General features: G+C 38.4%; 1 protein-coding gene across 1 annotated transcript in view; it reads right to left on the bottom strand.

The window, feature by feature from the left end:
- The window catches only part of CNTNAP3C (contactin associated protein like 3C), a gene marked incomplete at its 3' end in the record, with an annotated part of 368,072 nt that extends 353,282 nt beyond the window's left edge, over positions 1-14,790 (bottom strand). Inside the window, exon 1 of the mRNA XM_025202664.1 lies at positions 14,454-14,790. Coding sequence (XP_025058449.1) covers positions 14,454-14,538 — 85 coding nt within the window. The remainder of the gene's footprint in view (positions 1-14,453) is intronic.
- Between the last annotated feature and the right edge of the window lie 635 nt (positions 14,791-15,425).

Raw genomic sequence — 15,425 nt, 5'->3', positions numbered from 1 at the left:
AGGAATGACTCTTCAGTTAGATACAAGCGAATGAAACAGATACACTTTTTATTAATAGATCTTAGGTATCAACAAATGCAAGAAATATCTTCTTAAGTTATTACTTAAGGCAAGACTTCATGAAAAATTATAAAGATAAATTATGTTACAGCCTGAATGCTCATTTGTTTGCTGCATTTGGGTCATACCCTAGAAAAGTGTACATTGTTACTTTTTGTTGTAGTAGGCTGCAGCACTGTGTATCACTTTTGTTGGTCTTTCTGGGTATGTATAGACATTTGGAGAGGTTAGGGGGAGGTTTGGTCAAGTTAAAAAAGACAAATCTATCTAAGGTAAATCAGTGTGAGGAGGTTAGTAGGGGCAGGAGGGGTCTGTGGGGGGGCTTAGTGGGATTGGGGGCAAGCAGGATCTATGGGGGGATTTAGGAAGATGTGGGATAGTGGGGTCCAAGAAGTTTGGGAGGTCAGAAGACAAGTGGGGTCTGTAGAAGGGGAGGGGAGTTGGGAGGATCGGGAATGCTAGCTAGGTCTGCAGGTAGGTTGATGGGATCTACTAGGGTTTTGGTAGGATCAGGTGGCTATCAAGGTAAAAGGGGGCTTGTGGAGATGAAGGGGCCCCTTCCCTCCTAGGGCCAGGGGCTATTTTTAGTCACCCCAACCCCCCCTAGCAAAACAATCAACTCTTAGCCCACCCACCCCTACCCCCATATTGACTTACTTCCTTGGCTGCTGGCACCAGTGAATCCTAATTAAACTAGCACCAGGAGCAGCTTGTGAGATGGGGTGTTTGGTGGGCTCAGGGGGTTGGCTGTTCCATGGTGCAGGGTTGTCCATTCAGGGGTGGGGTAAGGGGCTAAAAATAGCCCAGAGCCAGGGGCTTAGAAAAAGTGCAGCCCTGAGGCTGGGACCAGGGGCTAGGCTTCCCCATCCCAGGGGCTGTGCTAGGAGCTGTACAAAAGTTTGATTAGTTTGGTCTTGCTGAACCCAATCCAAGTTAAACTACCTCCAAGGTACAGTTAACTTAGATTAGGTCAGTCATTTTTGGACAGATCTAACCTTCATGAACTTCTGTACAGTTTGCATTTAGATAGACCTAACTAGGGATCTAAGTCTAAGGTCCACACTTGGGTGAATCAAGTTAGTTTGGTTGGCCATTTTAATGTGATCTAACCTCTCCCCTAGCCTCCTCAAACATCTGTACTTACCTTTTGACATGTTTTCTGGGTACAGCGACTCTGTTAGCTCTTCATGGAAAAGAGACCTAAAGGGCCACCTTTCCCAAAGCACTGGGACTAGTACTGATTTTCTGTCTCCTCAGGAGGAGCCCTGAAAGATCAAGGGGTCTAGCAATCCAGAGGCAGGGACCTACAGAGGTCAAAAGTTTAAAAGAAACAACTGCTAAGACTGCCAGAGCTGAGAGCCTGAGATCTCAACTAACCTGAGGAGGGGCCAGGGAGCCCAGAAGTTAAATACTATGCCCCTGGAGGGTGAAAATGACCCAAGAAGGAGAGACGAGATTGGTCCTGAGTAAGACCTGGAAATTACCCACTCTTGGGACTGGTTAATGTGGTGGAGCTACTTGTGGTGGGGTAATCTCTACAAAATGCCACATGTTGCCAACCCTGGGAAAGGTGAGTATAGGGCATCTGAAAACCCTAGCTCCCACTGCCTTGTGGGTCATCCTTTGATTGGAAAAGGCTAGGGAGAGCATACCCCAACAGGAAAACCCTTGGTGGAGGCCACGGAGAGAAGATGTGTGGCAGAGTGCACCTTGGAGCACTTGTCACTTTGAGAAGAAAGGACTGCTGAAGAAGCAGCCTCTGTGAGAAGCTAGGAGGGGACTTCTCCAGATAAGCTTCAGCATAAAGTGTTAACAGATAAATGGATGGCAAGGGCCAGGGCCCACAATAAACAAACCCAGCCACAGAGTCAAAAGTGATTCCATGACTTGAACTAACCTAAAGGGGATTGAGCCCCTCCCTTCTTGTCTTTATGTTTTGCAGGATGTGAACCAAAACTGAAGCATCAAGAAGTTCACCTGGTACAGAGAAGAATCAAGATGCATAGAAATTGTCTTGCTTGTTTGGCTGTGTTTGTGTAATGCTATTGCTAAAAGTGGTTGTGATATCAACTATGGTAGACAATGAAATGTAAAGCAGAACGTCATGATAGGTTATGGAATATCTTCAAATTGGCTATGGAAAATGTTGCATCATGTGGAGCATTGCCTCCAGGGCCTCAAAGAGTTCAGCCATGCCAAAAATTGAAAAGGCCAAATTAACCATTTATCTTTATTGTCATCCTTTTGTTTGTTTTCTTTAGCTTCTTTTGCTTTGCTTGTGCTAGATATGTATTTTAAGATTTTAATAGTAGGAATAGTAATGCAATGTAGTTTCATTAATTCCCAGAATTCATGCATAGACCTAGAACAATGAATACAATGGTGGGATCCCAAAGAAGACCACACCTGCTGTTTGCACAGGAAGAGCCTGATCCTTGGCATTTCTCCAGACTCTTGCAGGACAGAAGGGCACTGGTGGTGCTGTGATCGCACCAAGCAATCCAAATGGGATGACAAGGAAAGCACTGACCATTGTACAAGAGTGGTAAAATTGCTAAGAATATGTTTGGTCACCAAAGATTCTGAACACGGGATGTTTCTCTGATCTAAACAGCCATATTGACAATCAGAGAGGTACCAATTTCTGAGTGGAATGCTACCTGGAATACTGAATAAAAGGTTTAATAGGCATCTCAGACCATACGCTCCCCATCCCCAGTACAAGAAGCCTGTTTAAACTTGATTGGCTAAAACTCTGTTGCTGGGTTAGGGAATGCTGAGGAAAAAGAATGAGTCAGAGTGGGTATGGGTAACATTGGAACAAAGGTTAAGGGCTCATCACAACATCCAGCCCATTGGACCCCGATCATGAACGTTGTCATACTTTTCCTGGGATGACTAGTGAAGGTCCTCTCCATAACCCCAATGAACATTCCAGGTAATTCCCATGATTATGCTACATTTATGATGTGAAGGTATAAGTCTTCAAAGGCGGGGATTGATGGTTAGAAAATAGCATTTAGAGGCTTGCTTTTGGGAATTGGCTTGTAGGTAAAGTAGATATTGCATTAAAATAATGGTTCAGGGGAATGTCAAGGGTTAATTGATTTCTAAAAGCCTGTTTGTGAGAAAGTTTCCTGCAAGGCCCACTGTGTCTGAAGCCAGCAGACACACAGCCTAGGAAACTGAACACATGTACCACACTGTTCCATAACATGAGATAACGTAGCATTAGGTCACAGTGTCCATCTGCAAAGCCCTTGGGATTTCTGGTTCTGTTGGCCAGACCAAATTAGGAGGGATGGTAAATAACCAAATTAAGATGTGTACATATGATGGGTTTATTGGAATATAGGAATATGCTGCCAGGACATAATGTGGACAGTATGATGACCACAAGGAAACCAATCAATGATGCCTGGGAATGAAGAGTCACCAGAGGGGAGAAATAATACAAAAAGTGGGATTTCAGAGCAGCAAAGTGTCCTGGAGAGGAGAACCCAAAGCCACCATGGCCAGAGGGCATACCACCTGCCCGTGTCACACACAACACTGAGGGGCATAGGCCCAGCCCTGCCAGATGTACCTTCCCTCTGTGACAGGTCTAGGACTGGTAGATATAGAATTGTTTATATTATTCTTATCTGCTATCACTGTGTATCAATAAAAAATTATCTATTACAAAATGGAGAGGTTGTGGCTAGTTTGAAGGTTTGGGTCTGCCTGGAACAAGGTGTCTGGGTCATAAATCCAATGCTAATATTTCCCAAAGCTCCAACCATCGACTGTTCCACTATGCACCATTCTATTATAAAGACCTGAGATTGACATAAGAAGACACTGGCATAATACAGTGACAAAAAAATTGGAAACATAACTGATATATCTTTAGTTGGAAAATAATCTCAGCTTTTCTGTTGTTTTGCGTGCTATTTTGCTTCAGTCAGGCCATTAATAATTTATTAAATGTGTGTGTTAAATATGAAGGGGAAAGCGGTGCAGTAGTTAAGGGATCTCTCATGAGTTCTGAGGGCTAGAGTCTTACTCCACATTTCCATGAAGTTTTGCCCCCAGATGTAAATGGGTATCTGTTTTTTTGTACTGAGGAGACAGATGGCTGGAATGATGGTGAGCCATACCACTCCCCTGTGTACCACTGGTTATGGAAGCTAGTCTTAAGCCTTCTTGCCTGATGGGCCTCCAAGGCAGACCATCACTAATTTTATCAAATACATTCTTCCTCAAATATGGTATAAATAATACTCTAGATAGATCTTGATATCCTAATCTCTTCAATCATACTTCAAAAAAAGTTTATTTTCCCTTCTCCCTCAGGCCTTGATCCTGCAGACACTTATACACATACTTAATTTTACTACTTTGAGCACCCCTAACAGATTTCATTAAGACTACTTACCACCATAAAGTTAAGCATATGTTGAATGTGTATAAGTCTTTGCAGGATTCCAGCCTTACTGAATCCTAACCTCACAGGTATTGTGATAGAAAATGTCTGAAGAGACACTATGCCTGTACATGTGTGTAGGGATGGCTTTGAAAGAAGTTCAATTAATACATCTAAAACTATTCTTTTTATATTTTTAGGCTTATTCTTCTGTCACAATGGCCTACTTCAGTAATGTTGGGTAACTTCCTCAACATCTAAGTAACCAGACTATATTCTATTCCTGTTCTTATGCCACTATCATCATCTTAATTTCAGAGTCCCTTCTCGTAGTTCATTAAGAAATATGACTGAGACCTATTGCTTGCTTATTCTCTCTCTCTCTCACTTTGTGAGAGAAGAAGAACTTTGTGCAGTGGAATGATTTATTTTTGATCTTTTCAATACAGATACTTTTACCTAGGATACTGTACGTTTACTTTTATGCAAGGTTGAACATCTTGCTTTGCACTTAGAGCAGAAGGTAATGAGAGCTGTGATGGTATTCAGCTCCCAGGAGAGTCTGTTCCACAGACTTGCAGCCCCCAAAGTTTCTTGAAAGTCAGCAGGAATTAGAGTCTTAAATGCCTACGTCACTCTTCAGGCATTCAGGCTCATGTCCCTGCATCACTTGGCTTCTCTTGAATTTTTAAATTATTTTCTTACTGAAAGAAAGTTGTAGTTTTTTGGTCCCAGGCACTCACAGAGTGATTTCCTAAGTAAAGGAAATGTCTAAAATATTTCAAATGCCTCCTCCTGACCATATTTATTTTTTTTATAAGTTTTGGATAAGCCAACTCTGTGTCATGTGAATCCCCCAAATTAGAAAAAAATACTTGCACTACAGGTAGAAAGCATAGAGACAAATTACATTCAAATAATCTATTTTATCACTACTTGTCAATACCTCTTCAGGATCTTATTCAGGCTCCATGGAGACTCATAAGGCTCTATGGAGAATCTGAAACATGTTTTCACTTTTAAAAAAATATTTCTTAGCAACTAAAAAGTATGAAGGTTTCTTTAAAGAAAATACGTAACTTCTGGCATGATTATAAAACCCTTGCCAATAAAACATTTTGATTTCCCCTGTACAGTTAATAGGAATCCCTCCATAGATCAGTGAAAAAAGTTACAGTGAGATCTACAGTTTACTGGGTACATCTACACGAGACATTAACTGCAGACTAGACTAATTAGGTCCACAGTAAATGTCGTGCATCTACATGTGCAGCCCTGTTAGACTGGAGTAATAATTAACTCTGTAGCACCGCATGTGTAGACACTGCCCAGACTGTCTGGGGCACAAGGGTGCTTCAGTGTAGAGGCTGCCTTCCAGCTAACCCTGCATTGGAGCACCCTTGTGCCCCAGCCAACCCCTCCATAGCACTTTGAGCCAGAGGGAACAGCCTCGGGCTGGCAGGCTGACCCCTCAGATATCTTGCCAGCTGGGGTTCCTGCGACCCAGCTCAATGTGCTGCAGTCCCAGGAGCACATGTGAACAGCACGTCTGAGAGCAATGAACTCTGGTGCAATAAGTTCCAGAGTTTATTGCTTTGCATTAAATGCATATGAAGATATGCGCACTGATTTACAAAATGTCAGGACTTTCTAGAGTATATGACAGTCAGGTTATTACCACATTTAGGTGATGAATACTGAGAAGGCTTTAAAAGATCTATAATGGCACAGACATATTGTTTTCTGCTCTATCACTATGATACAGAATCAAATGCAGAGACTGTAGCATGCTACTGACTATTTTTCACTCTGTTTTTATATAACTTGCTTTTGGTTTAAAGAAAAGTGTCAATACAAAATAAATAAATAATGGCAGGCTTGGGTTCAGTTTTGCCTTTAAATTAAAGCTGAAAGTAGCAAACTGCAGGAGGGCAGCACCCTAGCTTTTGTTCCAAAAGAAACCGTGCATTAGCTACACACACTAAGCGTTAAATTCACTGGGAGGTTTCCCACTATGTTTACTGGAACCATGATTTCACACAGTACCTCCTGGAACAGGTAACATATATTGCTGTGACATCAGTGAGTTCTATTTTGACAAAATATAAGGCTACTCCAACACCTGACCAGCTCCCTCCTTTTCATGTGTTCACTGTTATTGTATAGGGTCAGCAGCAGCATCTAGCATAGCCTAGATTCATCCTGGCACTCACTGGATGGAGAGCATTCATTGCTAGCACAGCACAGAAACAGAAATGGGCCAGAAGTCTGTGGGCTCTTCAGATATTGCTCAGTGATGTAGGATTGGGCACATTCAATTCCTCTATTTTCAAGCTTATTAAAAAGTCCTGGTTTATATTATTGACCTTCTATGGCATGAATATTGTGACATTTTGTGTCTCATGGGAGCCAATCAAGGCTACCACACACCTTAAAAATAAGACATACTTGGGAATTAACCATGCACAGTGAGAAGTCAAAAGAAGAATTACAAACTCACATGCATAATGCTCCCATGTAATTAGTTTTAAAGGAAAATTGTTGGCAGCTTCTAACATATCATTTTTATATGAATATTACTTCAGAATAAAACCATACATGAGTTTTACCATAATACGTGCTACTTGGACAAGAACATTTTCCCCCCTATCTCCCTGTAATTATAGATTATACATACTGACCACATTGGATCTAGCTACAGAGACAGAAGTGAGTCAGGTGACTTAACTCAGGTGCATTAGAGTTCTGACATGAGATACAGTCTATTTACATAATACTGTTTAAAAATGTGACATTTCCTTTGAATGTCTTTCTTGACTGACCAGAGAACCATCCTATATACCTGATCTGAATTTAAACCGTTCTGTGTATTCTGGTAGTGGGGTGCTTTCTCACTTTCACAGCATCCAATCCTTGATAACATAAACTTCATGTTACACAGAGTGCTTTATAAGACTTCTCAGATTTTGGGCTCAGATTCTCTCATAGAATCATAGTTTTGTGGTAGTTTTGAATAGGTCAAGCTCAAGTAGAAAAAAACCTCCTCAACCTTCTCCTACTAGTCTTTTGGTTTGCTTGGGTTTTTTTGGTAATTGTTTCACATTTTCTAAGGATTTATCTGAAAAAAAATACAATCCTTATCAGATTATTTAAAAATTGAGGAAAAAATCAAATTACCTTGCTTTTAGAAAACTCTTCTCATTGTGATACAATAGTGGGCTAATAAAAATATGTTAAAGAGAAAGATGCATTTTACTTGATAGCTGTATAAAGAATAATAGTTAGTAATAAGAATAAATTCAAATATTCCAAAAAGCTGCTTTTAATCTAATTTTCCCTCAAGACCACATAAGTAAATGTGCTAATTGCTAAAGGATTGTTATAGAAACAAACAGGCACTCTACTACTTAGGAACAAGCAATATCTTATTTCTGAGTACTACCAGGTAATGAGACATACTTAATAAAAAAGTAATTAGACCCACTACACAGCTGGATAGATTTCCTATCATATTTTTCCCTACCCTTTGTGATTTAAAATGCCAGAGGTAGTTTTCATCATTAGTCTATTAAATAGGTATGGTATTTAAATAGTAATTCTGTAGTTACTAATTTAAAACTACTTAAAATGCTAAAAGTTTCCAGGCTTCATTCAGTTTTCAAATTATTGGACTAAAAACACTTATTAAGCTGAAAATAAACAGTATCATTTTTACCTCCCAGTTCATACCAATTTTGCTCCTTTCAAATAACATTGAAGTTATTAATGACTCCTGAAGTATATTCACCTTGAAAAATAAACAATGTTTATGGACCAAACCTCATATTTTTTTACAAGAAAACGAAGTGTTTACACTGGCTTCCACTGAATCAGGATCAAGCATCTAGAGCGGTTTGCTATAATTGTACATCTGTTATGCTTTTTTAAGTCTCCCTTACCCCCCAACACACATGCATGCACACACACCACAGTGTACTTCTCTCACCCAGCTTTCTAATAGCTGATTTAAGTGATCTCCTGCAAAGTATGCTATTTGTGTGTAAAAAATTCAAATTTCCCCTCCTCGCTACTATGTTCTGTCTCCAGTTCATTCCATTTATTGGAGTTGAAAGCATGGGAGACACCAGCCAAAACACAAACAACACAGCATCGAGCCTTTTCTGCATAATGATAATATATGACGTTACATTAAGGTACAAAGATTTTACCACCATGGATTGGTTTGAATGCCTCAGTGTCAAACTACAAATGAGTTACATATATCATACCAAGTGAAATGAGTACAAATTAAAGTTTTGTACTACAACATGGCATTTAATATAAGCAATGCTTCACTGAGCAACTATTTTATACAGGAATAAGAGATTTTTTTAAATGTCATTGCTACCCAGATGACCAGAATCTCTTCATAATAAGTTAAGCTCATAGAGGTTTGCCACGGGGAAGAAATAGTTATAAACTTTAAACTTTAGAAATCTCTAAAACAGTGGTTCTCAATCTTTTGGGGCTCAAGGCACCCTCCACAACTCTTGTGAATTGAGCAGCACCCAATTTCAAAAAGTAATTGATACATTATTGTTCTTACTTCCTTGCAAAGGCGCTGCACGGTGGGGTTGCAGATCAGCCTGACACGAACAAGCCGAGTCTCCGTTGATCTGCTTATCTCCTCACATCTCTTTTATCTATTCATACCTCCTGACACCCTACCCTTCAAAGATCTGATGGCACCTTAAGGTGCCACAGCACAATGGCTGAGAATCACTTCTCTAAAATATCTTAAAATAATTGTTTCTCACACACACACAAAAAAAAGTTGAGTGATTTAATATTGAATGTCTCAAGATCTAATGAGACCACAAATTAAAGTAATATTCTACCTGGAATGTGCAGAATGTAACCTATGTGTCCTTAGACTGTATTCTCCTTTTATAATGTTTGGGAAGTACCTAATACACAAATAACTAAATACAAATACTAAGGAGGACAGGAGGACGATGGGTGGAATCTTAATTAGCATATAGAGCAAAGGTCCAACTTCTGAGAGACAGCATACACTATATTTTCTCCCGATGGGGGAGCATCATAGTTTTGGAGGAAAGCAACATTGGAAAGAAAGGAACGTTTCTCTAAAAGGGGTTATTTATTTATTTATTTAATATTTCATCTAGGGCTGTTAGCAGCCACTCTTCAATTTTGTTTGTTATTAGGAGTCCTGCCAAAGGGATTCATAGTCAGAATACAAGTGAGTTTGCCAAAGGTACATATGCAAAGTTATCACATGAATGGTATCTCATGAACGTCGCCACTCCCATACGGGAGCATGTAGACATATTACCCTGGGTTAATACCTTCACATATACACGCATACATACGTGTTATAGAGGTATCCTTAATCATTACATAGCTAATTTTTTTTGTGATACGCAGTTATACTGGGATTAAATATCATAGTCACCCATATGAGAAAATGGGTATTTATATTTAATGTGAAAGAGAGAAAGTGAAATATTTAGGTGCTTAGCAATTGTGGTATCATTGATATTTGTACAAGTTAGTGGTCGCCTTAGGGTTTGAAATGGCAAATCAGAAATGTGTCTCATGTGGAAAAGGTGCAATAGATCCTAAAAACATGACCCTATACCTTACATAGGAAATACTACATTCTGTTTATACAGTTGATTTCAACCTACTTTTAGAACAGTATGCCTTGTTACTGTCCAGAAATCAAGGCCACATTCTCTCAGTCCATCTTGCTGACTGAGCCCAAATGTATTTGCTTAAATCTTAAAAGCCAGAGGGCTGAGATGCAAAGCATTGATCACAGTCAGTGAAATGGACCAAATACCTTCATGTAAATTCAGGATAATGAAAAAGTTAAATAAATTCGGAATAATGCTTCCTTTAATCTGGGGCTGAGTTGTAATCTTAATACATACATTAATGTTATTATTGTACTTTAAAAAAAGCAAATAGTCTCAGAAAGTAAGAATAGATGTGTCTATGATTTAGCGATATAAGCAAGATCCACAATGAATCCCCAGTCATTGATTCATATGTCTAGATGTGCTGAAAGATGTAGCTAAAGAACAAAAAGGATAAAAATAAAAGGAAATGAACCAAATGATAAATAATACCCCAGAATGCTATCTATGTTGTCTTCCCTTTAGAGTCTATAGCAGTTAATAGTTGATACTTTAAAGGATCTTTCTTTTAATTCCAATTTATTATAAAACAGTATCCTGTTAAGTCAGTTAAGTTTTAAATTTATTACTTTAAGTTTCCTAAATCAGCCAAGACGGTGAAACAGTCATATAACAGTGATAAATATCAGAACTAAATTCCATAACATTATTTACATAAGCCAAATTACTTTTCTTCTAGTAAGAAATAACTTCCCTGGAGGTATTTCCTAGCTTATGATAAGATAATCAGAGAGGTGAAGAAAGGCATCAGATCATTGAATCCTGTACCTGGAAAGTCTTGATATCCTTAATATATTATCTGCTAATATAATTTTGAAAAAGTTGTATCCTTCTGTGTTAGTTTCAAAGAAAAAAGAAGTTTCAGAGATAAAAACAGCTGATTGATTTATAGAAATTGCAGTCATTGCCACACAAAAGTTAAAATCTAAGATGAGCAGTGAACCTAGAAGGAAGCACAACTTCTTATGACGATAAAAGAGATTAGCATCAGAAGAACCTGTTTGCTCTCTTCCCAGGTATACAGCAAAGAGATTTTATGTAAGATTTTCTTAATTTGTTGGCATTGTTTCCAATCTTAGCCCAAATCAGCCTTAATAACTTCAGCCACAGTTGAGTTGAAATGTGTATGAGGTTTAATTATGTTATGTACAACACTTCATTTTCTGAGGGTTGCACGAGAAGTACAGCATCTATTAAGAGTTTTATGCCCTACTTTCAGGCAAGTGGCCAAGGGCTGGTTGGTGACTGGCTGATTTCCTGTTGTAGAACCAGCTTCAAAAAACAAACAAAGACATTTTGTTGTACAAATGTTTACAGGAAATCCTGATATAATTTTTGTTCTAACATTTTTATATGGAATAAGTAGATCCTTATTTACAAGCGTGAAGATCAGTTTTCGTTGAAGTGCAATGAAGTTTTAATTCTTTGGGAAGAGTTTGGAAGGCAACTAAGGTGAATCAGCATTGGCAAAGAATTTTTAAAATTTGTGTGTTTGCAATGACAATCATTACCTTATTATAGCAAACTGTTTACCATTATTCTTTAGGAGAGATTGGAAATACGTGCACAGAAATACTTCATGTCTCAATGTCAAAATTATAGATTTTTTCAATTCCCAGTACCCTAAACACTTTAAAACCTCCTTACTCAAACAAAAGAGTACTCTGGAGCAAGAAAGACAGATGACAAATCTCAGAACAGTTCAATTTGTGGCAGAAAATTGGTAATACTACTTCATGATCAAACTTGTGAAAAATTAAGACTAGTTATTAAGATTTTAGGAAAAACCAGAGAATTTTAGTCAGTCATATTTCTGTTTATGTTTTGGGAGTCTGTCTAAGTAAGAATAAACTAAAAACTGAGCTAATGTCCTCATGGTTTAGTATGAGAGTAATACCACAAAATAAAAAAGAAAAGCAGATTAATCTACTCACAGAATGGTAACAGCATCCTACTTTTTTTTCTCTAGGTTGTTCTCTAATATATCAACCCAGAAAATTATACATAGAATACTGAGCTTTAACTTCTATATATGGTTATTCAGAGCTATTTGAATACATTTATGATGATAGGAGTATCAGATGCTGAAAGGGATTTGTGGTTATCTTGTAAAGTAGAAGAAGAAGTTACTGGTAAATTTGCTAACCAGGGGTATGATATCTGCAAAAACAGGTGGCCATAATTGGATACAAGGACACACCTCTACTTCCTGGGATATTTTAAGACATACTTCATAGCAGAGCTACCTACCTCAGATGTGCACTTTCTCTTTAAGACGGAATAAAGTAAAGTAGCCGGATGAAACAATACGTGTCTTTTAGGGATTTCTTTTTTTTTTTCTTGTGTTAGATAGCAATAAGGGAGAAGTACAGTCAAGGCGTCAGAATCTCCTAAATTCTATTTCAGACTCTAAAGTGACTCTTTCCATGCATTTAGACAAGTTATTTGACTTCTCTAAGCATCAGTTTCCCTATCTGTAAAATGGATAAAGTATCAATTTCTTCACCTCACACAAAAGTGCTTTGACTACTCATTGATAGGTCTAAATCATCTTCAATGCAAAAGTAAGACTCCATTAACATAGTTACTCATTTGCCAGTATAACATAGTTCAGCTTGTCTCCAAATTCTTGGCGAGAAGCAGTAGTAAATGTGGTTCAAACTGATTTATTTTATCCTTCATATTTCTGCACTGGAAAGCAAAATTATGTTTTCTCCAGAATCTTGCTTCTTAAATTGTAAGAGTGACCTCTAGTGCTTTACTGTTTTGTTGTACTCTGCAAGTCCTATTTTGCTGCCTTGGTTTTAATATGCCTCCCTGTCAGCATCTGATTTAGTTTTGTGCATAGTGCCAAATGCTATTAATGCGTGATTTGATTATCATGTTTTTGTGCAAGTGGATGTATTCATAAACGGTACAATACAGAATGATGAAGAAAATTAAAGCTGAGGATGGATTGCAGGAAGGTGTTTTACAAATGGAACTTAGTATTCATGTTTAGGGCTACTCTATGCACTTGAGTATCAAATGATATCATTACTGAATGACAGCACAAGATCATTTTGGTGCTGCAGGGTGACTGTCTGACTCAGGGGAGCATGGTTAGTTTACAAAGCATGCATATGCTAAACCCTAGGATACAGAACCACACAACAGCTTAAACTTCTTTGTCATTGCTTACATGTTTCAAAGGAGCGGTCCCCTGCTACAGTGCTGTAAGGTTATTCCTGAATATTCTTACTGGCACTAACATTCACTTTCTTCAAACAGAGTTACTATGCCTTCCCTCCTCATTCATATGCCACACATCCAGAACCTCAACGAGGGAAAAAAATGCTGCTCATTTCAGGCTATGAGCATCTGGTGCTTAGGCAACTATTCTAATAGATGTATGCAAAATAAAATCCTTATGGTTCACTAAAGCCAAAGCACAGTCAAAGAACAAATACAGAATAGGTTAAATGTCTCAAAAATAGTTTTTGATAAGTTTCCTTGGGGTAAAAATTAGCATAACTCATTCAGTATCAAAACCAAAGATCCCAATGCACATATCAGATCTTTCTTCTAGAGGGCAGATTCTCTTCAGTATTTTAATCACTATTTCTATTTTGAAATTCAAGCTTACTGACTAACTATGATTTACTAATTTTTCAAAAACTTTCTCCTGGTTCTGACAGTGCTCTTTCTCTTAATCATGCACAGACATTATTATCTAAGCAATCAGCGCACATCCCATAAAATCTTGTTCTCAACATTTTTCCTGGTTGCATTTAACTCTACTCTTAAACTGCACGGTTATGTGCATCAGAGTTACTTGAGTGCCAGCTTAATTCATGAGATCCTGATACCAGCCTTCAAACTGTAAATGGCAAAAATCAAGCTGATGCTGTATACAGTAGAAATCTGTCAACAATTTCCATTTAAGAAATAATTCCTTCTAAAATGCATCACTTCTAAAATAGGAAACAAAGATGCAAATGAAGGATGAGCATGCAATTCCTTGGTAATGAGCGATGCTAATGAGAGATTATACTGAAACTTGAATATTTGCAGTAGTATTCTCTATAAAGACTTGTGTAAAAAAAATAGGTAGAATGAATGCTAGAACTTAGAAAATGACATTTCTCAGCCAAAGGAACAGTTTCAGCCCAGCTACTTGCAGTCATCAGTTCAGAAGCATTAAGCATGTATATTTCAAGAGCAATATTTCATCCAGATCCAACCAAAATACCCCAGAAGTTTTCAAAACATTTTGTTCTGAGTTTTAAATCATTTGCAGTACTTACATTTATTCCCTGCCACTACTGTGTTCCAGTCATGAATAGATAACAGAAACAGCAGCTTGAAGAAGCTTTCAGTGACAGAATCCATGTTCACATTCACAGAGGCACCCAAAAGAACCAGAGTGTTAGGAGAAACAGCTGCTCTGCACTTCAGTCTTATTCTTGCTTCCTCTTCTCTCTGCCTCTCTTCCTGCAGTGTTTCCCAGTGCCCAGACACCTCAGTCAAATGCACTCTGCATCTTCTCACACATGCACACACACCTCCAAATGTCGTCCCCTACCCCCTTCCTCCAACAGCAGCAATCCCTGAAGAGCAGCAGCAAGAATCTCTCCTCCAATTTCACAGAATCACTCAGGGCTAAACTGCTAGACTACCCTGTATAGCTTGGTTACTGAAGCTGCACGTTCATAATGTGTCCTGGACACCCCTTGTGGTGACAGGTAGGAAATGTGAGTCTATGATGAAAGCCAGACAATAAGATAAAACAGCCTATACATGAGTACCAGTACAGAGCCTCTTTGCTGGGTTCTCACTGAGCCCAGTTCTTTTATATATATTTAAGTTAGAGAGAGAGAGAAAGAGCGTGATATATTTGTTGCATGTGCTACTTTTCCTTCTCCTTTATACACACCACACCTAAGGAGAACTTTCAAGCATTAAAAATAGTGGATTTTGAAAACAAGATATTAATATTTCAGCAGCTCTGGCTTCCAACTGGAAGCATGCAGGTAAATGTGAAGTGTACACATTCTCATGAAATAAGTGGACAGCCTAATAACCCACTGTCCATCAAAAATACAGCGCCAAGAAACTCCTTTGTGAACAGTAGCCTAGAAAACAGAGTGATTCTTTAAGTGACATAAAGTAATACCCCACAAACCAGGGACCTTTATAATGTACATTCATTCAGTATAAGGTTGTGTCAGCACATCCAATGGTGTGTATCTTATTTTCAGGTTAATAAAAAATACTTT

The sequence above is a fragment of the Alligator sinensis genome, unplaced genomic scaffold, assembly GCF_000455745.1.
Source record: "Alligator sinensis unplaced genomic scaffold, ASM45574v1 scaffold665_1, whole genome shotgun sequence".
In the NCBI taxonomy this organism is placed as follows: Eukaryota; Metazoa; Chordata; order Crocodylia; family Alligatoridae; genus Alligator; species Alligator sinensis.
Note: the sequence above shows the minus strand (reverse complement) of the source record. Positions and strands in the feature narration are given on the sequence as shown.